Raw genomic sequence first — 27,443 nt, forward strand, 5'->3', positions numbered from 1 at the left:
CGCTTTGCTCAACCAGGCATTTCTGATCTACCCAATTTCCTGGATTTGTATGGAATGTGGAACTCTTTTCTGAAAGGAGACATCGTGGGGGAAGTTGGAACGAATTAACGATTCTCACAGTTACTGTTGTTTAGCCTCATTTTCCCCAGTCTATATGCTATTTTTTTTTTTGCTATTCTATTTTGCTTTTCTCTCCATTGAATTTTATTTTGTTAGACAGGGCCCAGCGTTCAAGTCTGTCTGGATCCACCTGGATCATATAATAACTGATCCTATACTAGTGGTGGTGAATCTATGGCATGGGTGCCACAGGTGGCACATGGAGCTATATCTGCTGGCACGCAAGCCATTGCCCTAGCTCAGCTCCATTATGTATGTGTGTGTTGGCCAGTTGATTTTTGGCTATCATAGAGGCTCTGGGAGGGTGTTTTTGTCTTCCAGAGAGCCTCTAGGGCAGACCTGGGCAAAGTGCGGCCCGGGGGCCGGATGCGGCCCGCCCGCTGTCTGTGACCGGCCCGCGGAGGTTGGAAGGAAGGAAGGAAAGAGAAATGAAGGAAGGAAGGAGAAATGGAGGGAGGAAGGAAGGAAGGAGAAATGAAGGAAGGAAGGAAGGAAGGAAGGAGAAATGGAGGGAGGAAGGAGAAATGAAGAGAGGAAAGAAGGAAGGAAGGAAGAGGTGGGCAATTAATTTATAATTATAATATAATTATAATATATAATTTAATATATAGTATAGTATAATAATATAATATAATATAATATAATATAATATAATATAATATAATATAATATAATATAATATAATATAATATAATATAATATAATATAATATAATATAATATAATATAATATAATATAATATAATATAATATAATATAATATAATACAATACAATACAATACAATACAATACAATACAATACAATACAATACAATACAATACAATAATATAATATAATATAATATATTATAATATAATATAATATAATATAATATAATATAATATAATATAATATAACATAACATAACATAACATAACATAACATAACATAACATAACATAACATAACATAACATAACATAACATAACATAATATAATATAATATAATATAATATAATATAATATAATAAATATATAATTATAATTTATAATTATAATATAATTAACTCAGTTCTATCCAATAATATAGAGTATTGGGTAGAACTGAGTTAATTATATTAATCCAGTCCTCTAAAACCATCCCAATTTCTCATGCGGCTCCATGGCAAAATTAATTGCCCACCCCCTGCTCTAGGGGGATGGAGGAGGGCGTTTTATTCTCCCTCGGCTCCAGGGAGGTCTTGGGGAGCTTAGGGAGGATGAAACACGAGCCTACTGGGCCCACCAAAAGTTGGGAAACAGGCTGTTTCCGGCCTCCAGAGGGCCTCCGGGGTTGGGGGAAGTTGTTTTTCCTTTCCCCAGGCATTGAATTATGGGTGTGGGCATTTGCGCATGCGAGATAGCACATACTCATATTCTTTCGGCACCCAAGAGAAAAAAGGTTTCGCCATCACTGTCCTATGGATAAAAGAGGAACGGGCTATTGATTATGCAGATGTAAATTTTCCTCTATCCTAAGATCTTTTTTCTTTTTCTTTCTCCATTGCTGGCACATACAGTTACCAACGCAGACTCTGCTCTCCAGTAATATCCCCCGGGTTGGAGGAGTCTGGAATGCAAATGGCTTTTGCAGCCCTGCATCCCGAACAGCAGCCCAGCTTATTGGAAACAGATGCTGCCCTTGGACGGAGAACCCAGGCGAAGGCAGGACGGCACAGCCAGCCAGCAAAATTTGGTCCCGACTGCCTCAATGCAGTGCTTCTCAAATAGTGGGGCGTCACTCCCCCCTGAGGTGGGCTATGGAGCAATGCTGGGGGCGCCTGTGTGACCCAGCAAGACCTGCTGTCTTCAGAGCTACCAATGTGCCCTCCAAGGCTGTAGTGGGCGGGCCCATTAGTGCGAGATTTGGCTTCTGTGCATGCACAGAGAGCAGAATCTTGTGTGAAGATGCACATGTGACTGAGATTTCAGCGAGTTGCGCTGGTATTCTGCTTCTGCAGAAGTAAAACATCAGCAAAAATCGCTGAAGTCGTGCTCGCGTGAGGGTCTTCACATGAGATTTCAATTGCCGTGCGTGAGCAGAAGACAAATCTCGCACGTAGCCAAGTAGGCTCCGTTGAGTTCACTGTGACTTACTCCCAGGTAAATGGGTAGAGCAGCCCTCCCCAGCCAATACTTAGAACCATAGAAACATAGAAGACTGACGGCAGAAAAAGACCTCATGGTCCATCTAGTCTGCCCTTATACTATTTCCTGTATTTTATCTTAGGATGGATCTATGTTTATCCAAAGGCATGTTTAAATTCCGTTACTGTGGATTTACCTACCACGTCTGCTGGAAGTTTGTTCCAAGGATCTACTACTCTTTCAGTGAAATAATATTTTCTCATGTTGCTTTTGATCTTTCCCCCAACTAACTTCAGATTGTGTCCCCTTGTTCTTGTGTTCACTTTCCTATTAAAAACACTTCCCTCCTGAACCTTATTTAACCCTTTAACATATTTAAATGTTTCGATCATGTCCCCCCTTTTCCTTCTGTCCTCCAGACTATACAGATTGAGTTCATTAAGTCTTTCCTGATATGTTTTATGCTTAAGACCTTCCACCGTTCTTGTAGCCCGTCTTTGGACCCGTTCAATTTTGTCAATATCTTTTCGTAAGTGAGGTCTCCAGAACTGAACACAGTATTCCAAATGTGGTCTCACCAGCACTCTATATAAGGGGATCACAATCTCCCTCTTCCTGCTTGTTATACCTCTAGCTATGCAGCCAAGCATCCTACTTGCTTTTACTACTGCCCGACCACACTGCTCACCCATTTTGAGACTGTCAGAAATCACTACCCCTAAATCCTTCTCTTCTGAAGTTTTTGCTAACACAGCTTGCAGCTTAAATAAAATAATAAGACTCAAATTCCATTGGGGCCCAGATCGTAGAGTTGGGTGGGCATGAAATACACTGCTAAAAAAAATTAAAGGGAACACTCATACTTCACCAGAAGAGCCCTTCACTCCTCCACTCGAAATAGAATACCCTACGAGACTAGATTTTCAATCCTGGGCCTAGTAAGCTTAGAACTAAGACGCCTTAAACAAGATCTAAGTATTGCCCACACAGGATCATATGCTGCAACATCCTGCCTGTCGGTGACTACTTCAGCTTCAACGGCAACAACACAAGAGCACACAACAGATTCAAGCTTAATATTAACCGCTCCAAACTTGACTGTAAAAAATATGACTTCACTAACCGAGTTGTCAAAGCGTGGAACTCATTACCAGACTCGATAGTGTCATCCCCAAACCCCCAACACTTTACTCTTGGATTATCCACGGTTGACCTCTACAGATTCCTAAGAGATCAGTAAGGGGGGAGTACAAGTGCACTAGAGTGCCTTCCGTCCCCTGTCCTATTGCTCTCCTATATCTCCTATTCCTTCTATTCCTATATCTCTTCTTCTATTCTTTCATTGATATGTTCTATTATTATATCTTCTTTTCTATTCTTTCTTAGATATATTTTACTATGAGTATCTCCTCTATAACCTTCATCATGTATTTTACTATGTGTATATAGATATATACCCACTAAAACCCTCATTGTGTATTGGACAAAATTAATAAATAAAAATAAATAAAATAAAATCACCTCCTAGATCTGAATGAATGAAATATTCTCATTGATTACTTTGTTCTGTACAAAGTTGAATGTGCACAACAGCATGTGAAATTGACTGTCAATCAGTGTTGCTTCCTAAGTGGACAGTTTGATTTCACAGAAGTTTGATTTAGTTGGAGTTATATTGTGTTGTTTAAGTTTTTCCTTTATTTTTTTGAGCAGTGTATTTACTTCTTCTTGGGAGGTTCACAACAGAAAATAATTGAGAAGCACTGCCTTTATTGATATGATCAGAACTAGAGAATGGGTCTATTGAACTGTCCATTAGTGATGGGTGAACTGGACCTGCACAATTCGGGTCCGTACTGAATTTTGCGGTGTTCGGTATGCCGAACACGAAATTTTTTCAAACTTCGGGCAAAGTTCAGGGGTGTGTTCGGCATTCGGAGCTTTGAGGTCTCTGGCAGGTCGCAAAGGACGCCAAGGTGATCACTTCCTGGATCACCTTGGCATCCTTAGCAACCTGCCGGTGACGTCAAAGTTCTGCCCCTAGAATCTCTTTGTGGGAGAGATTCCCCAGCTCCTTCAAAGGGAGGTCTTCACATAAAAATAAACATTATTATTTTTACGAAAAAGGACGCCGCAGCGGCACTGCAAGCAAAGGGCGGTCCTTTCACGTAAAAATAAAAATAAACTACTGTCCCTGCCTTTTTGTTTTTACCGAGAGCTGCATCACCTTGGAAATAATCTGCAGGATTATAGAATATTTTGGGTGCATGCGCATACATTGGAAAGGCCAATTTGTGGGGGAAATGGCTAATTAAAGTATTGGATTACAGTAGATTGGATGTTAAAAAAGAACCCCATGTTTAAAAATGAAATCTGATGCAGAATTCAGGTCTGTCTGGAAAGCGTTCTTGGCTAATGGTTTGCTTTGTATATTTTCTGCTCCTGCCTAAATTTGGGGGTTTCTACATTTAGAATTTGGCAAATAGTATTTTATTGTTCAATTTCCCTGGCAAAAAATAATCTACCCTCTCAGAGAATAACTGATTCACCCAAAGGGTTTCTGGGGCTGAGGATACCCTACGAAAGCAGACTATCAATCCTCGGTCTAGAAAGCTTAGAACTACGTCGCCTAAAACACGATCTAATTATTGCCCACAAGATCATATGCTGCAATGTTCTAACTGTCAATGATTACTTCAGCCTCAATCGCAACAACACAAGAGCACGCAACAGATTCAAACTTAATATTAACCGCTCCAAACTTGACTGTAAAAAATATGACTTCAGCAACCGAGTTGTCGAAGCGTGGAACTCATTACCTGACTCAGTAGTGTCATCCCCTAACCCCCAAAACTTTACCTTGAGACTATCCACGATTGACCTTTCCAGATTCCTTAGAGGTCAGTAAGGGGCGTGCATAAGTGCACCAGTGTGCCTTCCGTCCCCTGTCCAATTGCCTCTCCTTATCTCATTTATCTTTTCTTCCTTTCAAATATGTTCACCTATACTTTTATATCTTTTCTTCTATTCTTTTCTTTATTTATATTATTACATATCTATTCTCTTCAATGTGTATTATGTATTGGACTAACTAACTAAATAAAATAAAGTAAAGTAAAGTAAAGTAAAGTAAAGTAAAGTAAAGTAAAGTAAAATTAAATTAAATTAAATTAAATTAAATTAAATTAAATTAAATTAAATTAAATTAAATTAAATTAAATTAAATTAAATTAAATTAAATTAAATTAAATTAAATTAAATTAAATTAAATTAAATTAAATTAAATTAATTAAATTAAATTAAATTAAATTAAATTAAATTAAATTAAATTAAATTAAATTAAATTAAATTAAATTAATTAAATTAAATTAAATTAAATTAAATTAAATTAAATTAAATTAAATTAAATTAAATTAAATTAAATTAAATTAAATTAAATTAAATTAAATTAAATTAAATTAAATTAAATTAAGGGTGGATTAGAACTCGAGTCTTTCTAAGTGGGATTGGCAGAAAGGAATTCTTAATAATTATTCCATAAAACGGCTGAATAAATACGGCAAATTCTCAATCCTTTCAGCCTGAAAACTCATGAAAGTCCAATTTAAACTGGCTAGAGATCAAATGCGGTCCTGAAACAAGCGACTTCTTTAACGTGTGGTGGAGTGGATTTCTCCTCCAGTTCCTGGTGAGTTAATTGAAACAGAATGGAAAGGAACTCCCTCACAATTAAGTTGTGCTAAGGAAAGAAATCACTGCCTTTCAACAGCTAAGACCCCACTGCCAAAATGAAATGGCGGTGCAGCATAAAACTTTTGAGAAGTTTCTCCGTGTCTTTTTAAAATGTGGGATAGAAATATCCACTCCCTCGCCCCTTTAAAAAAAAAAATTATTATTTATTTTTTTTGCATACAAATCTAATAAATTATTATTATTATTATTATTATTATTATTATTATTATTATTATTATTATTATTATTATTATTATTATTATTATTTATAGCCGCCCACTCTCATGATGGACTCAGGGTGGCACATAAGTACAAAAACAATAAAAACAAATACAATGTTTAAAACTCAATATAAAACCATCAATTGTTCATACTACTGGCCGAAACAGAATGTTATCGCTCAACGGCCCCAGGCCTGCCTGCACAGGTGTGTTTTCAAAACCTTTTGAAAGGCCAGCAGGGTGGGGGCTGTGCAAATCTCCAGGGGGGACCAGAGCCACAACAGAGAAGGCCCTACCAGCCAGCATTGCTTGGCTGACAGGACCCGGAGAAGGCCAATTCTGTAGGATCTAATTGGTCACTAGGACATGTGAGAAAGAAGACAGTCCCATAAATAATCTGGTCCTAAGCCATGTATAACTCTTCCAAATATCTCTTCCAGGTTGAGGGAGAGTTTTGCACCCATGGAAGGCAATCTACAGTTCACCGCTATACCTAATTGAAGTCCTCAATGAAAAACACTGCAGCAGGCCCTCTTATAATATATATATATGTTGTGATTCCGTCTGAGGCCCCTCAGGGAATGGCTGATTCTCTGCCGGCTTCCTGCTCAGAGGGGGAGGATGAGGAACAGGAGGTTCAGGCAGACGGGGAGGAGGAATCTCAGGCTGAGGGAGAGGGAGGACAGCCAGAGTCCCCCGAGGGGGAGCTCTCCCCAGCAAGCAGCCTGGATTCCTTAGATGAAAATGCACAAGCAGAGAAGAGCAACACAACGAAGGGGACAATTAGCCAGGTACTTTCAGCACTAAAGAGGCAACAGCTGGGTTTGGGTGTGGTGCTCTCTGGAAAGGCTGAAAAGGCAGACCCACCCTTCCTGGCTTGCGGAGTATTATCTTTGGGAGTCCTGGGACCTGGCTGTGATCTTTGGCGTCTTGGAATTCTGGTTTGTGACTTTGAATACTGAAACCATGGGGGAAAAAGGTGTGGGTCTTATTCTCTACAGTGGTGGGTGTGCCAGCAAGAAGTCTGCTGTATTGTCTGGCCATCAGGACTCTGCTGTGAAGTCTCATAGCCTGCCTGTTGGGAAGAACAGGTTTTTCTCTGTGTTTATTTTTCAAACTATAAAGTGCTTTTGCTTTTACCAGCGTGTCTGGCTGCTTTTTCCAGTTGGTGTTGAAGTCTGGGGGCACCCAGACAGAACATATATATATATATCACTTTTCTTCTTAGTAAAATGCCTCTCTATAAAGTGGTACCTCTGCTTAAGAACGCCTCTACTTAAAAACTTTTCTAGATAAGAACTGAGTGTTCAAGATTTTTTTGCCTCTACTTAAGAACCATTTTCTACTTAAGAACCCGAGCCCGGAAAAATTTCCCAGGAAATTTGAGAGCGGCACAAAGGCCCGGCCAGTTTCCTGCCATTCCCCCTGGGGTTTCCCCAATTGCACACATTATTTGCTTTTACATTGATTCCTATGGGGAAAAATGCTTCTACTTAAGAACATTTCTACTTAAGAACATAGTCACGGAATGAATTAAGTTCTTAAGTAGAGGTACCACTGTACTATCTATTCTATACTACTATACTATCATGCACTGCTATTACATCCACCACTGCAACCACCCACAAACCACTAAGCACTAAACCACTATAACAAACCACTCACTACGAACCACTATAACAAACCACCCAGTACAAACCACACCCGTGCCAGGGTGTTACTCCTAATATATAGGTTACAGCCAATCAAGTTGCAGCATAATTATCAAACCCGTGATTACATACTGATTATGGCTCACATTAGCCTTTCCTATGGTTATATACTGTTTTCTTGCTTTGTAATATTCCCTCAAGAAATAAACTTATTTCTGACACTCCGTATAATCCTGAGAATCGAACTTACCTTTTGGGGAGCAGGTTTCCAAAAATAGGAGACCCCCAGGATGGTCAAAGTGAGGGAGAGGAGCAGAATGAAGCTTAACCCAGCCCAAACCTGGACTCTTTTGTAAAACCCCTTCTTAGCAGTATAAGCCTGAAAGGAGGAAAGAGAGACCTTCAATAAAGATCAGTTTCAGACAAGTCACACAATAGAATTATAGAATCATAGGATTGGGAGGGACTCTGGAGATCTTCTAGTCCACCCCACTATTCCAGCAGGAAATCCTGTACCACCACAGGCAAATGACTGCATTAACAGAAGAACAGAATGAAGATCGGTGACAGAAACATAGAAACATAGAAGTCTGACGGCAGAAAAAGACCTCATGGTCCACCTAGTCTGCCCTTATACTATTTCCTGTATTTTATCTTAGCATGGATCTATGTTTATCCCAGGCAGGTTTCAATTCAGTTACTGTGGATTTATCTACCATGTCTGCTGGAAGTTTGTTCCAAGCATCTACTACTCTTTCAGTAAAATAATATTTTCTCATATTGCTTTTCATCTTTCCCCCAACTAACTTCAGATTTTGCCCCTTGTTCTTGGGTTCACTTTCCTATTAAAAACACTTCCCTCCTGTACCTTATTTAACATATTTAAATGTTTCGATCATGTCCCCCCTTTTCCTTCTGTCCTCCAGACTATACAGATTGAGTTCATTAAGTCTTTCCTGATACTTTTTATGCTTAAGACCTTCCACCATTCTTGTAGCCCGTCTTTGGACCCGTTCAATTGGCGAACCTTTTTTTCTTCAGGTGCCGAAAGAGCATGGGCGTGCGCTATCACGCATGCGCGAATGCCCACACCCATAATTCAATGCCTGGGGAGGGCAGAAACAGCTTCCTCCACCCCCTGGAGGCCTGTTTCCCTGTTTCTGGTCAGCCCATTAGGCTCATGTTTCATACTCCCCAGGTTCCAAAGGCTTCCCTGGAGCCAGGGAAGGGTAATAACGCTCTCCCCCATCCCCCCGGAGGCTCTCTGGAAGCCAAAAACACCCTCCCAGAGCCTCTCTGCAAGCCAAAAATCAGCTGGCCAACACACACATGCACGTTGGAGCTGAGCTAGGGCAACAGCTCGCGTGCCAGGCGATATGGCTTCGCGGGCCACCTGTGGCACCTGTGCCATAGGTTCACCATCAATGATCAAGATGATGGGCTAAATCCCACTAAATCCCAAATTTTTAAGAAGATGTTGGATAACTACACTGCTAAAAAAAAATAAAGGGAGCACTTAAACAACAGAATATAACTCCAAGTAAATCAAACTTCTATGAAATCAAACTGTCCACTTAGGAAGAAACACTTGTTGACAATCAATTTTAACATGCTTTTGTGCAAATGGAATAGTTGTGCAAATGAAATATTCAATGAGAATATTTCATTCATTCAGATCTAGGATGTGTTATTTGAGCGTTCCCTTTATTTTTTTGAGCAGTATATTTATCTGAGGTGGTGTAGGGTTCCCTGCCTAAGCAGGGGGTTGGACTAGATGACCTCCAAGGCAGTGTTCCCTCTAATTTTTTTGGGGGGTGGGCAGAAAAGTATAGTGTCTGAGCGGCAGTCCCTTCGGGACTGGGCGGCACAGAAATAATAAATAAATAAATAAGTAAATAAATAAATAAATAAATAAATACTGTGTGTCTATAACAGTGAGCTCATAATAGGGCAACTCTATCAATATCAAAATGCCACTTAAATAGTTGAGCTAGTTTCAAACTAGATTTTGATTTTCTTTCTCTCTTCCTTACTCCCATTCTTTTTCTTTCTCTTTTTCTTCCTCTCTTCCTCTCTCTCTCCTTCCCTCTCACTCTTTCCCTCTCGGCTCCTGGGCAGGTTTGGAAAACTCTGAGTTGATGATGATTTTTAAGTGAGCGATTGCTCACTGCTCAGCTTAGAGGGAACTATTCTCCAAGGTCCCTTCCAACTCTGTTATTCTGTATTCTCCTATTGAAAATCTCTAGTGATGGATGACCCACAATCTTTGGAAGCAAGCTGTCTGTCCCACTGATGAATTGTTTCTCACTGGCTGCAAATGTTCACCTTAGTTATAGGTCAAGCCTTGTCCTCCCACACCCCAAAGAAGTGTCAAAGCACGGACTCACGTCATGTTTGCAGAATTCTTGAGAGCCCTCCGGGAGCCGTTTCTCCATGCTGCTTCCCCCTGGAGTGTCAAATCTTTCTCTCTTTTTTTGTGTGTCTGTCCCAGAGTGGTGGGACGAGTGAGACTGGGGTGGAGTCAGATGCCTTCGAATCCTCTGTGAGCATATTTTTGTGTCTCTCCCTCCAGCCGGCGGGGCTAAATGTATGGTATTGCCAAAGCCAAGTCTGCAGACGTGCAAGAAAGGGGTACATTTCAGAAAGATGCTGTGTTTATTCTCTGGACCGATCCTCCTTTCAAGCCCAAACTCCTGGAAAGAAGAGCCTTGCCATTTTTATTTCCAATGCTAATTCCTTCTGGGTTTTCCACCCCTTCTGAGCAGTGATTTTGTTAAGTGTCTTTCTAGCCTGGCTGGATTCTCGATGGCAAATGTTGACCCAAAAGTCTTTTTATTTCTCTCCCCCCACCCACCCCAAAAAAGGCAACTAGACTTTATTAGGTTTTTTACCCTTTGAAAACATTTCACTTCTTATCTGAGAAACTTTTTTTTTTTGCAAATTGAAAGAAGAACCGAACAAGCGTCTTAGATGAGAAAGCAAAATATTTTCGAGGAAAAAAACCCACCCCTGAGAAAGTCTACTTTTGTCTTTTGGGGATTACAAAAACCCTCCAGTTTTGGAATAATCCTGAGCTGGATGATTGACATTGAGAATTTCTGCCACTTTTTGATTTGTAAGTTTTGTTTGTTTTGTTCCTGTAGCTCATTTGTCGATGGCTGCCCTGGTTCCTCAGCAGCCACCACGGTCCTTTTTATCCTGGGTGACGACCGAGCCAGTATGGACTTCTTTTTATTTTGTCTCTAGGTACTTTTAGTCTGGCTCCTCTGCTTTGACCACTCCGGCAAGGTTAGACCTACTTGTAGTTTACACTACCGCCGGCACAGCTCTCAGCTTCATTGAAGCACACAAGCCCCATCACCACAATAAGGCATACCCATCAGTGGGGTTGTTGTTGTTATTTATTATGATTTCAATTTCGATTTCGATTTCGATTTCGATTTCGATTTCGATTTCGATTTCGATTTCGATTTAGATTTAGATTTGGATTTGGATTTGGATTTGGATTTAGATTTAGATTTGGATTAGATTTGGATTAGATTTAGATTTAGATTTAGATTTAGATTTAGATTAGATTAGATTGAGATTGAGATTGAGATTAGATTTAGATTAGATTTAGATTAGATTGAAATTGAGATTGAGATTGAGATTTAGATTTAGATTTAGATTTAGATTTAGATTTAGATTTAGATTGATTTAGATTTAGATTTAGATTAGATTGAGATTGAGATTTAGATTAGAATTAGATTTAGATTAGATTTAGATTTAGATTTAGTTTTAGATTTGGATTTGGATTTGGATTTAGATTTAGATTTGGATTAGATTTGGATTAGATTTAGATTTAGATTTAGATTAGATTGAGATTGAGATTTAGATTAGAATTAGATTTAGATTAGATTTAGATTTAGATTTAGATTTAGATTTAGTTTTAGATTTGGATTTGGATTTGGATTTAGATTTAGATTTGGATTAGATTTGGATTAGATTTAGATTTAGATTTAGATTTAGATTAGATTAGATTGAGATTGAGATTGAGATTAGATTTAGATTAGATTTAGATTAGATTGAAATTGAGATTGAGATTTAGATTTAGATTGAGATTTAGATTTAGATTTAGATTGATTTAGATTTAGATTTAGATTAGATTGAGATTGAGATTTAGATTAGAATTAGATTTAGATTAGATTTAGATTTAGATTTAGATTTAGATTTAGATTTAGATTTAGATTAGATTGAGATTTAGATTTAGATTAGAATTAGATTTAGATTAGATTTAGATTTAGATTTAGATTTAGATTTAGATTAGATTGAGATTTAGATTTAGATTAGATTGAGATTGAGATTGAGATTTAGATTAGAATTAGATTTAGATTAGATTAGATTTAGATTTAGATTTAGATTTAGATTAGATTTAGATTAGATTTAGATTTGGATTTGGATTTGGATTTGGATTTGGATTTAGATTTAGATTTAGATTTAGATTTAGATTTCTATGCTGCCCTATTCCTCAGACTCAGGGAAATGTCTTCCTTAAGGAAAAACAGCCCAGTTGTCTATTGAAAAAGCACCTTTAAGACAAAACTGTGATTTGGAGGGCTGAGAGTGTTCACAGACATTTTCTTCAGGTGGTTCCAACCAGGGCTGGGTTTTAACTTACCGTGTTTCCCCGATAGTAAGACACCCCCGATTGTAAGACGTATCGGGGGTTTCAGGGGGGTCGGCTAATATAAGCCGTACCCCGAAAGTAAGACATATGTCTTACTTTCGGGGAAACACGGGGGTATTGCCGCCTCCCTCTCATCTAGCTGCCTTGCCGCAGTCGGAGCTCCCGCTCGTGCCGCAGCCAGAGCCGCGCCGCTTCGGCCAGGGCCGCCGCCTCGCCCGCCGGGTGGCCCAAGCTCTAGGCGCAGCGCGCCACCGCCAGCTGACACCAGGCTTCGTAAGGGAGACTCTCCTGGGCGCGCAGCTCCCTCGCCAGCGCCACGAACTGCTCCGACGCCTCCGACACGTTGGGCTTGTGCAGGAAGCGCTTGCGGAGCTTAGACAACACCAGCCAGTAGCACGTCAGGAAGTCGCCGCCGGCTCCGGCGCCCGAAGAGGCCTCGCCCGGGCTGAAGCCCGAAGACGAGCCGGCCCCGGTGCCCGGGACAATATAAGACATACCCCGAAAGTAAGACATAGTAGGGCTTTTGGGGATAAAAAGAAAGTAAGACACTGTCTTACTTTCGGGGAAACACGGTACCTTGATGCCAGTTTGCTTTCTCCTGTGCTGCGTGGCCTTGCATGTGCAGTGCCGGAAAATAATAATAATAATAATAATAATAATAACAACAACAACAACAACAACAACAACAACATAAAACCTTTCGTAAGGTTTTAAAAACTCATTGTAAATTTTGAACAATCACTGGATGAATAGTCGGGGATTACCTGTACTAGTTTAACAGCTGCAATGATTCACATAACAACGGTGACAGGTAAAATGGAGCAAAATTCATTTCATAAGGGTCATACCTGAAACTATGGGCCCAATTGCAGGCATAAGTCAAGCACTACCGTGTTTTCCCCAAATAAGACCCTGTCTTGTATTTTTTGTGAACCCTGAAATAAGTGCTTGGTCTTATTGCCATGCACTCAAAAACCCAATTGGGCTTCAGGGGATGACTTATTTTGGGGAAAATAGGGATAGATAGGTGATAGATAGATAGATAGATAGATAGATAGATAGATAGATAGATAGATAGATATAACGAACGAACGAACGAACGAACGAACACTGGGCACATTGTTATATGTTTTATTGTTATTGGTAAAAATCAATAAAATATTTACAAAAAATAGATAGATAGATAGATGATAGATAGATAGATAGATAGATGTTAGCTAGCTAGCTAGATGCTAGCTAGTTTGCTAGATAAATAATTGATGGATAGATGATAGATAGATAGACAGTGTCCCCCGCCCAAAAAAATAAGACCCTGTTTTATATTTTGTTGAACCCTGAAATAAGCACTTGGCCTTATTGCCCTGCACTCAAAAGTCCGACTGGGCTTATAATCAGGGATATCTTACTTTGGGGAAATCTTAACCATAAGTGTTTGTTTATGGAATGATTTTTAAAATTATTTTCAGAGTAAACTAAAAAAAGGTTTATTGGTAATATTGACTGACAACCTGCCTAGTGGTTAGAGCGTTCTTCCAACCTGTTATTTCTTCTTGTACCTGAATCAAGACAGAACTAAGTTTATTGACGTGTTGATGGCGCCCTCTTGTGGTCGGTAGCGGGACAACAACATGCAAGACATTTCTCGATAACCTTTCCAACTTCTTGCAGAGGTGAACTGGTATAACAACTTCACCCTAATTCTTGAGAGGATTTCAGGATAAGATTTGCTAATCTGCTGGTTGGCAGCCCGTAATCTTCCATAGAAGTGAGAGGATTATGCCGCGTGGGATTTCCGCGAGGGCTTCAGAAGTCCGTCTTAACTCGGTGTTCGCCAGATGTGTGCGACTTTTCAAAATCTCCTGCCAACATAGCCTTGAGCGACAGATGAAGAAAAGGCAGTGAGCTTAATTGCTTTGCACAAGATGCAGTCGGCTTTTCAGAAAACCACAGTTTGCAATAACGACTTGCGGGCGATTCGAAACACAGATATCGTAGCCACCCTCCACCACTCCAAATTTAAATTTAAGTTTAAAAAGTGGGGGAATTGTTAACTGACTATCTAGATTCAGGTTAAAGACATTAAGATTGGATATTGCTTTGTTTATCCAATGACACAGATTTAAAGAATCTGCATTTTTTTTTGGAATCTCCTCGGCTAAAAAAAATGAGCTCTTAGTAGAAAGGAAGAATATCAGATCAAAGTCTGAACAGTAGATAAAACTCAATGTCTCTACAGGTAGTCTTCAACTTATAACTCTAAAGTGTGCAATAGGGTTGATATTCCTGGAGGGGTCTGTAATATGGTAAACGATTTAGCTTTACTAGATAAATGGTCAAAGCAATGGAAACTGCAGTTTAATGTTTCCAAATGTAAAATAATACACTTGGGGAAAAGGAATCCTCAATCTGAGTATTGCATTGGCAATTCTGTGTTAGCAAAAACTTCAGAAGAGAAGGATTTAGGGGTAGTGATTTCTGACAGTCTCAAAATGGGTGAACAGTATGGTCGGGCAGTAGGAAAAGCAAGTAGGATGCTTGGCTGCATAGCTAGAGGTATAACAAGCAGGAAGAGGGAGATTATGATCCTGCTATATAGAGCGCTGGTGAGACCACATTTGGAATACTGTGTTCAGTTCTGGAGACCTCACCTACAAAAAGATATTGACAAAATTGAACGGGTCCAAAGACGGGCTACAAGAATGGTGGAAGGTCTTAAGCATAAAACGTATCAGGAAAGACTTCATGAACTCAATCTGTATAGTCTGGAGGACAGAAGGAAAAGGGGGGACATGATCGAAACATTTAAATATGTTAAAGGGTTAAATAAGGTTCATGAGGGAAGTGTTTTTAATAGGAAAGTGAACACAAGAACAAGGGGACACAATCTGAAATTAGTTGGGGGAAAGATCAAAAGCAAAGTGAGAAAATATTATTTCACTGAAAGAGTAGTAAATCCTTGGAACAAACTTCCAGCAGACGTGGTTGGTAAATCCACAGTAACTGAATTTAAACATGCCTGGGATAAACATAGATCCATCCTAAGATAAAATACAGGAAATAGTATAAGGGCAGACTAGATGGACCATGAGGTCTTTTTCTGCCGTCAGTCTTCTATGTTTCTATAACAGTTCCTTTAGGAACTGACTAACAGACTGTGTGTGAGTTGCATTCTTTGTGGTCCATAGCTGGGGCAGAACACTATCTGTATCCACAGGTGTGTTCCATTTTAAAGTTCTTGAGTGTTTGTCTCAATAAAACACACCTGTGGAAGTTCTTGCTCCACCAATTGGACTCCTTTGAGGCTCGGTTGTGAGCATTGCTTAGAAATGGGCATGAGAGGGGAGCTATTTTCCTACCAAGGAAGATTCAACGTTTGCCCAGGTAAGATTCCCGAGAGCAGGAAATACCAAGAGGCTCTCTTCTGAAGCAGGAGAGTTTGGTTTTTTAATAAGGGTTTTTTAACTATTTGAAAGATTAGATTTGTTATATTCTGCTTTGATTATTGTTGTTAGCCGCCCCTAGTCTACGGAGAGGGGTGGCATTCAAATCAAATCAAATCAAATCAAATCAAATCCAATCCAATCCAATCAAATCAAATCAAATCAAATCAAATCAAATCAAAAATAAAAACCCACTGGATCCTTGATGGATTCTTCCTCAGTTTTAGAGAACATTGAGAGATTAACCATTTAAGGAGCCTCTTGATGTGTATCTACCCAGGAAAGCCCTCAAAGCAGAGCTCTTAAGAGAGTATGTGTGCTTACTCGGGATTTAGTGCCCTTTATCAGAAATTACAACAAATGTACTTACACCTGAGGATTAAGTAGGGTTACAGACTGTAGGGGATAACGTGGATCTGAAGCTTTGATAGTAAGCTTTGATAGAAGGGGGAATGGCCCCCTTCATGACTTGTGGACTTCGACTCCCAGAATTCCTGAGCCAGCCTTGCTGGTTTAGGGATTCTGGGAGTCGAAGTCCACAGGTTGTGAAGGAGGCCATTTTCCCCCCATTCCTGCTAGAACACACAGGTGGGGAACAATGCACTCTGTATGATCTGTGGACTTCAACTCCCAGAATTCCTGAGCCAGCATCGTTTCCCTCACCTGTGCTTACAGGAACAATGGCTGAAATGATCTTCTGGTTTTCAAGATGGCGTCTCATGGGTCATTTTGTGGACTTTCCTTTCTTGCCTTGAGAAGAACCTCTCTTCATTCCTGAAGGGCGACTTTGGTTAAGGTGCTGCTTCTGGCCTTAAACATTCTCAGGTATGTGGTTTCATTTATTTATTTATTTTATTTTTAATTGTAATTTTCCAATTTAAACAAAACAACAACAACAATAAAACAAACAAACAACACTAAATGCAAAGCAAACATGTCCATCACATATATGTAAAATATAATTCCATTAATAAAGCTTTATGCCATTGTAATTTCCTTCTCATTTCAATATTTTCCTAGTTATGGCTATTATATTCAGAGATTTCTTCTTTATTTCCTGTTATATATATATATTGAACAGGAAATAAAGAAGAAATCTCTGAATATAATAGCCATAACTAGGAAAATTATTGTTTCTTTATTTCCTGTTCGAGATTTTATATATATATATCGAAGCCCGAAATAGATCTATAGTAGTCTCCCTTTCTTTTCATTATCAGCTAAAATATGTTACAACCCCCACCCCCACTCACATATATATAAAATCTCGAACAGGAAATAAAGAAATAATGTTTGAGTATTTACATATACATACATAAATACATACATACCTACATGTACGTATGAAGATTGTTCTGAGTTTGGGTTTTACTCCGTGTAATATTTTGAGTGTCTATGCAATGTTTTGATGAAATCACATTCACCACCATCAGGCTGAAGTTGTTAGCTTCGTGCTGCTTTGAATATAGTGTGTGTGTGTGTGTGTGTGTGTGTATACATATATCACATATATATCACATGTTTTGGCTGAATTTGAAAATTAAGGGAGACTAGGATAGATCTATTTTGGCCTTATTTTGGCCTCATCGGCTAGCCACACCCTCACTTGAACCTGCAACCTTGGCCTTGTATTTTTATGTTGAATCTCTCTCTCTCTCTCTTTCTCTCTCTCTCTGTCTCTCTCTCTCTCTTTGACTTTTTTTACTTCTGCGCATGCTGGGATCGGACTGGTAGTGCCAGCGATACACAGCCCTTCACTGCTATTATCCCATACTTTCATCCTCTTATTCACATTTATGTACACTATATACATTATGTGACAACCATTTAACCTTAAGGTTACACCGCTCACATTTCTTTTTGGGTTTCCTTTCTTCGCATTGTTCATTCTTGTTTTAATTTATACATTATTTTTGCTTTGCTTTTTGAGCGATTCATACCGTCTATCCCAAATTATATAATACTCTCTTTGCTCTCTTTCTCATAGCTCCATTGTTAGTTTGCTCATTTCAGTACATTCTAGCACCTTTCCCCCACCAATCATCACATTTTTTAAAAATAATGATGCATGTTGGTTGGAAGAAAGCAGAGTGTATTTGTTGACGTTAGCTGAGGTTGCTAAACCTTTACTATAAAGCCCCCTTTAAATTGGGAATCCTCGGAGATTAGTGAGGATCTTGGAGGTCCCATATGAAGAGCGCTTTGGCTAAGAGAAAAATCTCCCAAAGGCTGCACCAAGTCAAATCCAGATTTTACAGTGTCTGTAAACCGTGCATTTTCTCTTGGCTGGTTGTCGGTAAAAGGTACCTTTTGTTTAAGCTGCACAAATGGAATGAAAGCTTCCCATTTTCCAGGGTAGTTGCTCTCCTTTCGGAATGGCTGACAGCCTTTTCCCAGGAGGTGGGATCCTTTAATGGTGCCATAAAACAAAATGAAGGTATACTGTATATTTTCCTGTGTGGCTCACCTCTGCAAACAGTCAGCAATAGGGGAAAAAAGAAGGGGAAGAGCGGGTGCTATTCCCTTTCCCTTCTCCTGAGAAGATGGAATCCTTGTTTGTCATTTGAATTAAAAAACAAAACAACCCAGCATTAGTAGCCCTAATTATCACCCTATATAGTGATACCTTGTCTTACAAACCCTTCAACACTGTCAGACTTTCTACTAAATCTGCACTTCTATTCTACTAGTTTTTCTCATCATTCCTTTCACCCATTTCCTCCCATGTTGACTGTATGACTGTAACTTGTTGCTTATATCCTAAGATTTTTATTAATATTGCTTCTTCATTGCTTATTTGACCCCTATGACAATCATTAAGTGTTGTACCACATGATTCTTGACAAATGTATATTTTATTTTATGTACGCTGAGATCATATGCACCAAGACAAATTCCTTGTGTGTCCAATCACACTTGGCCAATAAAAATTCTATTCTATTCTATTCTATCATACAAACTTTTCGAGATACAAACCCGGGGTTTAAGATTTTTTTGCCTCTTCTTCCAAACTATTTTCACCTTACAAACCCAAGCCGCCGCCACTGGGATGCCCCGCCTCCGGATTTCTGTCGCAAGTGAAGTGTCCGTTTTTGCGCTGCTGGGATTCCCCTGAGGCTCCCCTCCATGGGAAACACCACCTCCGGACTTCCGTGTTTTTGCAATGCTACAGGGAAATCCCAGCAGCGCTAAAACGGGCGCTTCGCTGGCAACGGAAGTCCGGAGGTGGGGTTTCCCATGGAGGGGAGCCTCAGGGGAATCCCAGCAGCGCAAAAATGGGCGCTTCGGCTTGCAAAAGGGGTGAGTTTTGGGCTTTTGCACGCATTAATCGCTTTGGGAAACATTGTTTCATCTTACAAACTTTTCACCTTACAAACCTCGTCCCGGAACCAATTTATTTATTTATTATTTATTTATTACTTAGATTTGTATGCCGCCCCTCTCCGAAGACTTGGGGCGGCTCACAACACATGGAAACAAATAATAAATAATTTGACAATTTAAAATATTAAAGATTTAAAAAAGACCCCATATACTAACAGACATACACACAAGCATACCATATATAAATTAAACATGCCCAGGGGAAGATGTTTCAGTTCCCCCATGCCTGACGGCAAAGGTGGGTTTTAAGGAGTTTACGGAAGGCAGGAAGAGTAGGGGCAGTTCTAATCTCTGGGGGGAGTTGGTTCCAGAGGGCCGGTGCCACCACAGAGAAGGCTCTTCCCCTGGGGCCCACCAACCGACATTGTTTAGTTGACGGGACCCGGAGAAGGCCCACTCTGTGGGACCTAATCGGTCGCTGGGATTCGTGCGGCAGGAGGCGGTCTCGGAGATATTCTGGTCCAATGCCATGAAGGGCTTTAAAGGTCATAACCAACACTTTGAATTGTGACCGGAAACTGATCGGCAGCCAATGCAGACTGCGGAGTGATGGTGAAACATGGGCATACCTAGGTAAGCCCATGACTGCTCTCGCAGCTGCATTCTGCACGATCTGAAGTTTCCGAACACTTTTCAAAGGTAGCCCCATGTAGAGAGCATTACAGTAGTCGAACCTCGAGGTGATGAGGGCATGAGTGACTGTGAGCAATGAGTCCCGGTCCAGATAGGGCCGCAACTGGTGCACCAGGCGAACCTGGGCAAACGCCCCCCTCGCCACAGCTGAGAGATGTTTTTCTAATGTGAGCTGTGGATCGAGGAGGACGCCCAAGTTGCGGACCCTCTCTGAGGGGGTCAATAATTCCCCCCCCAGGGTGATGGACGGACAGATGGGATTGTCCTTGGGAGGCAAAACCCACAGCCACTCCGTCTTATCCGGGTTGAGCTTGAGTCTGTTGACACACATCCAGGCCCCAACAGCCTCCAGGCACCGGCACATCACTTCCACCGCTTCGTTGACTGGGCATGGGATGGAGATGTAAAGCTGGGTATCATCCGCATATTGATGATACCTCACCCCATGTCCTTGGATGATCTCACCCAGCGGTTTCATGTAGATGTTGAATAGCAGGGGGGAGAGGACCGACTCCTGAGGCACCCCACAAGGGAGAAACCTAGGAGTCGACCTCTGACCCCCCACTAACACCGACTGCGACCGGCCAGAGAGGTAGGAGGAGAACCACTGAAGGACAGTGCCTCCCACCCCCAACCCCTCCAGCCGGTGCAGAAGGATACCATGGTCGATGGTATCGAAAGCCGCTGAGAGGTCAAGGAGCACCAGGACAGAGGATAAGCCCCTGTCCCGTGCCCGCCAGAGATCATCCATCAATGCGACCAAAGCGGTTTCCATGCTGTAACCGGGCCTGAAACCCGACTGCTGGGGACCTAGATAATCGGCTTCTTCCAAGGACCGCTGGAGCTGGAGTGCCACCACCTTCTCGACAACCTTCCCCATAAAGGGAAGGTTGGAGACTGGACGATAGTTGTTAAGCACAGCTGGGTCCAGGGAGGGCTTCTTGAGGAGGGGGCGCACGAGCGCTTCTTTATAGAGTGATGGAAAAACTCCCCTCCCCAAGGAAGCGTTGGTAATCTCCTGGGCCCAGCTCCGTGTCACCTCCCTGCCGGCCGAAACCAACCAGGAGGGACACGGATCCAGTAAACAGGTGGCGGAACTCACAGCTCCAATGGCCTTGTCCACTTCATCAGGTGTCACCAGATCAAACTCTTCCCAGACAGGTGGACAAGTACGTGCCCCAGTCACCTCGACTGACTCGTTGTCAGTCGACTCTGTTTTACAATTGGAGTCGAGGTCGGCCCGGATCCGAGCGACTTTATCAGCGAAAAACGTGTTAAAATCCTCGGCACTACTCTGCAAGGGCTCCCCAACTCCCCCCTGGTTAAGAAGGGAGCGGGTCACCCTAAACAGAGCGGCCGGGCGGGATTCCGCTGATGCAATCAATTGATGCAATCAATTAACTTCGTAAGACGAGGTATCACTGTATTTGTGTTGTGAGTGGTCCACATCTGGTGCCAGAATAGAAGCTTTAGTTCCTAACATCTTGGGGAATTTGCCTTTTCCCATGGCCTTAGGTGACCCCTGTGAGATGGTCATTCGACCCCCAAAGGGGTCCCAACTCCCAGGTTGAGAACCACTGGTCTAAACAGTCATCATAAGTGTGAAAATCAGTCATAGGTCCCCTTCCCCCCCAATGCTAAATGAACCATTGTAATCCGAGCATTGTGAACGGGGGATACAGGCAATAATGGGCAGCCAATATTTTTACTGCCACACTGTGGGTGTGGCTTATTTTGGGGTGTGCGGCTTAATGGTCATGTGATTAGGTAGGAGTGGCTTGCTGGCCATGTGACCAGGTGGGAGTGGCTTGAACGATCATCATCGTTCAAGCGAACTGTTAAGTCCTCAACTTACAACCTTACCAGTGTTGCTCATGGTGGTGACAATTTGCTTCGCGTTTCCCACGCTCTCCTTCCTGGGTCGGCCCCCACCTCAGGCTGAGTAGCTAGGTGAATGGGTGCTGCCAGAAGCAATAATAATAATAACAACAACAACAACAACAACAATAATAATAATAATAATAATAATAATAATAAAATAAATAAATTTGTATGTCGCCTCTCTCCGTAGACTCGGGGCAGCTCACAGCAATAGTAGAACACAATGTAAAATACAAATCTAATATTTAAAACTAAAAAACCCATAATTAATAAATAAATGCTACCAATGCCGCTTCCACCCACGCCTTCTGCTTGCACCTCAGGCGGGAGGTGGCCGCGTGAGGCTGGAGAGGAGCCAGGCAGGAGAGAGGGAAGCTCGTCCAAGGCCAGGAAGGAGGAAAGAGGAAAAAAGCAAGGAGCGCAGACACAGCAGCAGCAGCAGGGGGAAAAAAAGGAGAGATGAGCCAAGACCAGTAATCCAGGAAGTGACAGCCGCCGATCAGCTGGAGCTGCGCACGCATCTTCATTTCCGCCAGTGGAAGTGCATTCCACCTGGTCCTGCCTGCTGCCCACCCCTGCATACAGGGTGTGGTCCAATCCAGAACCCTCCTCCTGCCTCTCATCGAGTATCAGAAAGTGGTAGACTAAGCAGGACCCTCTTATTTTATTTATTTATTTTATTTATTTATTTTGTCCAATACATAATACACATAATACAGATATATAATAATATAAGTAAAGAAAAGAATAGAAGAAAAGATATAAAAGTATAGGTGAACATATTTGAAAGGAAGAATGAGATAAGGAGAGACAATTGGACAGGGGACGGAAGGCACACTGGTGCACTTATTCATGCCCCTTACTGACCTCTAAGGAACCTGGAGAGGTCAATCGTGGAGAGTCTAAGGGAAAAATGTTGGGGGTTAGGGGTTGACACTACTGAGTCATGTAATGAGTTCCACGCTTCGACAACTCGGTTGCTGAAGTCATATTTTTTACAGTCAAGTTTGGAGCGGTTAATATTCAGTTTGAATCTGTTGCGTGCTCTTGTGTTGTTGCGATTGAAGCTGAAATAGTCGTTGACAGGTAGAACGTTGCAGCATATGATCTTGTGGGCAATACTTTGATCGTGTTTTAGGCGACGTAGTTCTAAGCTTTATAGACCTAGGATTGATAGTATGCTTTCGTAAGGTATTCTGTTTCGAGTGGAGGAGTGAAGGGCTCTTCTGGTTAAATATCTTTGGACATTTTCAAAGGTGTTGCTGTCCGAGATGTGGTATGGGTTCCAGACAGATGAACTGTATTCAAGGATGGGTCTGGCAAAAGTTTTGTAGGCTCTGGTGAGTAGCGTGCGATTGGCAGAGCAGAAGCTCTTCGGGGCTGCTGTTGAAATAATGATGGGCCATTCCCCCTCCCTTTCCCCAAACTGGCTGAGATCATTAGAGCCCTGTTGTAATGGCGTGGAAAAGCTGCTTTCCACGCGGTCAGCACTAGCAGAGAAGTAGTCCGCAGGGACCGATTACGACGAGTTGGCATCAACACTAGGTCAGTGTCGAGCTAAGGAGATTAGACGTGATTGCTGGGTGTGCAAAAGAGGGCAGTTCATGTGTGCAAGGCTTGCACGGAGACAGGCAGGGACTTTCGCTGGGCACTGGGAAAAATCATTGGGCATTTTCCCCATAGACTTATCTTCTGTGTCATAATATGATTGGTTTAATTTATTTATTTTATTTTATTCTTTGTCCAATATACAATACATATGAAAGAGAATAGACATTAAGTAATATATATAAAGATTGAAAGTAAGAAAGAAGAGAAGTAGAAGGAAAGGAGAGAAAATATATGATACATGAGATAAGGAAAGACAATTGTACAGGGGACGATAGGCACATCAGTGCACTTATGTACGCCCCTTACTGGCCTCTTAGGAACCTGGAGAGGTCAATCTTGGAGAGTCTTAGGGAGAAATGTTGGGGGCTGGGGGCTGACACCACTGAGTCCGGCAATGAGTTCCACGCTTCGACTACTCGATTGTTAAAGTCATAGTTTTTACAGTCAAGTTTGGAGCGGTTAATATTAAGTTTGAATCTGTTGTGTGCTCTTGTGTTGTTGCTGTTGAAGCTGAAGTAGTCGTTGACCGGAAGGACATTGCAGCATATGATCTTGTGGGCAATACTTAAATCGTGTTTTAGGCACCGCAGTTCTAAGCTTTCAAGATCCAGGATAGTTAGTCTATTTTTGTAAGGTATTCTGTTTCAAGTGGAGGAGTGAAGGGCTCTTCTGGTGAAATACCTTTGGACGTTTTTGAGAGTGTTGATGTCTGAGATGTGGTGTGGGTTCCAGACAGATGAGCTGTATTCGAGAATGGGTCTGGCATAGGTTTTGTAGGCTCTAGTCAGTAGTGAGAGATTGCCAGAGCAGAAGCTACGTAGGATCAGGTTAACAACTCTGGAAGTAGACTCGGAGACTCATAATAACTTTTGATCGTATTCTTTAACTATTTTTTTAAATGGGCTCATTTTGGAATGATGTACATCCCTGGTCATTTTGCTGGGGAAAATCATTGGCCATTCAGAGGCAGAGAAGTGAGTTGCTTTGCCTTCGAAATCTGCACTGCAGGCGACTTCAGCTAACTGCTAGCTGTAGTTCAGCAGTTCAAATCTCACCACAGGCTCAAGGTTAACTCAGCCTTCCACCCTTCGAGGTGGGTAAAAGGAGGATCCAGATTGTTGGGGGAAAGAGATTGATTCTGTAAACTGCATAGAGAGGGATGTAAAAGCACTATGAAGCAGTATATAAGTTTAAATGCTATTGCTATTGCTATCTCTTGGGAGATTTAATTCCACACATTCTCCATCCTTTTTTGTTTCTTTTTTGAAGTTACAGGCTGTCCTCGAAATAACAACATAGAAACATAGAAGATTGACGGCAGAAAAAGACCTCATAGTCCATCTAGTCTGCCCTTATACTATTTCCTGTATTTTATCTTAGGATGGAAATATCCCAGGGATATTTAAATTCACTTACTGTGGATTTACCAACCATGTCTGCTGGAAGTTTTCTCCAAGCATCTACTACTCTTTCAGTAAAATAATATTGCTTCTGATCTTTCCTCCAACTAACCTCAGATTGTGTCCCCTTGTTCTTGTGTTCACTTTCCTATTAAAAACACTTCCCTCCTGAACCTTATTTAACCCTTTAACATATTTAAATGTTTCGATCATGTCCCCCCTTTTCCTTCTGTCCTCCAGACTATACAGATTGAGTCCATTAAGTCTTTCCTGGTACGTTTTATGCTTAAGACCTTCCACCATTTTCGTAGCCCGTCTTTGGACCCGTTCAATTTGATCAACCATCTTTAGGGTTGGGAAATTCACCAAGTGACTGTAGCCAACTTTTGAAAACTTCATATTAAATCTTTTGATCCCAAGTCGCCCACAGGAAAGGGAGCAAAGGATTGAATACGAAGTTTTCAGGTGGCAGATCCCCCTCCCCGATTGCAAAAAGGGTGCCTGAAACGTGAAGATCTGGAAGAAAGAGATAGCAGGTGGCAGGTTCCCCCTCCCCAAAAACGAAGGGGGATCTGCCCCCTGAAAACTTCGTATTCAATCCTTTGTTCATTTTCTGCGGGTGACTTGGGATCAAAACCATGGCTGGAGATTATGATGATGATGATAATGAAGATGATGATGATGATGATGATTATATTTGTATGCCACTCTTTCTGAAGATTCGGGGTGGCTCACAGGGTACAAAAATAACACAATAACAAATCTAATAAAATTAAATTCAAAGTTACTACTAAATTAAATTAAATTAAAAGTTACTACTGAAATCCCATATATAATAAAAACAGTCCACCAATTCATTCACAACCACACATGACATCTTGTAAACAGAGGAAGGGGGCTTGATCTAATTGTCCCATGCCTGGCAACATAAATGAGTTTTGAGGCTGTTGCGAAAGGCGAGGAGGGCAGGGGCAGTGCGAATCTCCGGAGGGAGCTGATTCCAGAGTTCCGGGGCCACCACAGAGAAGGCTCTTCCCCTGGGCCCCGCCAGACGACATTGTCTAGCCGACAGGACCCGGAGAAGGCCAACTCTGTGGGACCTAACCGGTCGCTGGGATTCATGCGGCAGAAGATTCAAAGCGCTTGCTTAGTTAGGCCTTCAGGTGAGTGACCTGTCCCAGGCGGCGGGATGTGCATGCAGCTGTGTGTCCCCAATGCGCAAGCATGTGCGCTGCACATGATTTGGCTTCTGTGCTTGCGTAGCAAGGGCAGTCTTGTGGAAAGAAGCTCACGCGAGTGAGATTTTGGCAATTTTTGCCGATTTTTTGCTTTCGTGTGTCACCGAAATCTCACTCTCTCGCGCATCCTGAGATTTTGTTTCCGTGCATGTGCAGAAGCCAAATTTCATGCTGATAGGCATGTGTGTGCCCACCAGACACACTCGCACCCAAGACAATCTTATACATCTCCACCCCATGTCCAGTCAATGAAGCAGTGGAAGTGATGTGCCGGTGCCTGGAGGCTGTTGGGGCCTGGATGGGTGTCAACAAACTCAAACTCAACCCAGACAAGATGGAGTGGCTGTGGCTTTTGCCTCCCAAGGACAATTCCATCTGTCCATCCATTACCCTGAGGGGGGAACTACTGACCCCCTCAGAGAGGGCTCGCAACTTGGGCATCCTCCTCGATCCACAGCTGACATTGGAACATCATCTTTCGGCTGTGGCGAGGGGGGCGTTTGCCCAGGTTCGCCTGGTGCACCAGTTGCAGCCCTATTTGGACAGGGAGTCATTGCTCACAGTCGCTCATGCCCTCATCACCTCGAGGTTCGATTATTGCAATGCTCTTTACATGGGGCTACCTTTGAAAAGTGTTCGGAAACTTCAGATCGTGCAGAACGTAGCCGCGAGAGCCGTCGTGGTGCTTCCAAGATTCGCCCATGTTTCTTCAACACTCCGTGGCTTGCATTGGCTGCCAATCAGTTTCTGGTCACAATTCAAAGTGTTGGTCATGACCTTTAAAGCCCTACATGGCATGGGACCAGATTACCTCCAGAACCGCCTGCTACCGCCCGAATCCCAGCGATCGATAAGGTCCCACAGAGTTGACCTTCTCTGGGTCCCGTCAACTAAACAATGTCATTTGGCGCACCCCAGGGGAAGAGCCTTCTCTGTGGCGGCCCTGGCCCTCTGGAACCAACTCTCCCAGGAGATTAGAACGGCCCCCACCCTCCCTGTCTTTTGTAAACTACTCAAGACTCATTTATGCCGCCAGGCATGGGGGAGTTAAGATATTCCTTCCCCCTAGGCCATTACAAGTTATGAATGGTATGTTTGGGTATATGTCTGGTTTTATTATAAGGGTTTTTAGTTGTTTTATTAATTGGATTGTTACATGCTGTTTTTATCATTGTTGTTAGCCACCCTGAGTCTGCGGAGAGGGGCGGCATACAAATCCAATAAATAAAAAAATAAATAGGGCACACCAGTAGTGCCGATGGTGGAAGTCATTCTCTGGCGCACTCCCATATCTGAACTGATAGCGAAGGTAAGTGAATATCACTACCGATGGAGACCCAAGAGATTGACTTTCATCGT

At 41.8% G+C, this 27,443-nt stretch overlaps 2 protein-coding genes across 2 annotated transcripts in view; one reads left to right on the top strand and one right to left on the bottom strand.

The window, feature by feature from the left end:
* TNMD (tenomodulin) overlaps positions 1-10,266 on the bottom strand; it is a 34,839-nt gene extending 24,573 nt beyond the window's left edge. The window contains exons 1-2 of the mRNA XM_070758329.1: positions 10,219-10,266; positions 8,082-8,210 (exon numbers count right to left, since the gene is read on the bottom strand). Coding sequence (XP_070614430.1) covers positions 8,082-8,210; positions 10,219-10,266 — 177 coding nt within the window. The remainder of the gene's footprint in view (positions 1-8,081; positions 8,211-10,218) is intronic.
* TRMT12 (tRNA methyltransferase 12 homolog) overlaps positions 1-27,443 on the top strand; it is a 533,403-nt gene that overhangs the window by 164,503 nt on the left and 341,457 nt on the right. The gene's annotated exons all lie outside the window — the stretch shown is intronic.

The sequence above is a fragment of the Erythrolamprus reginae genome, chromosome 8 (assembly GCF_031021105.1).
Source record: "Erythrolamprus reginae isolate rEryReg1 chromosome 8, rEryReg1.hap1, whole genome shotgun sequence".
Taxonomy (NCBI): Eukaryota; Metazoa; Chordata; class Lepidosauria; order Squamata; family Dipsadidae; genus Erythrolamprus; species Erythrolamprus reginae.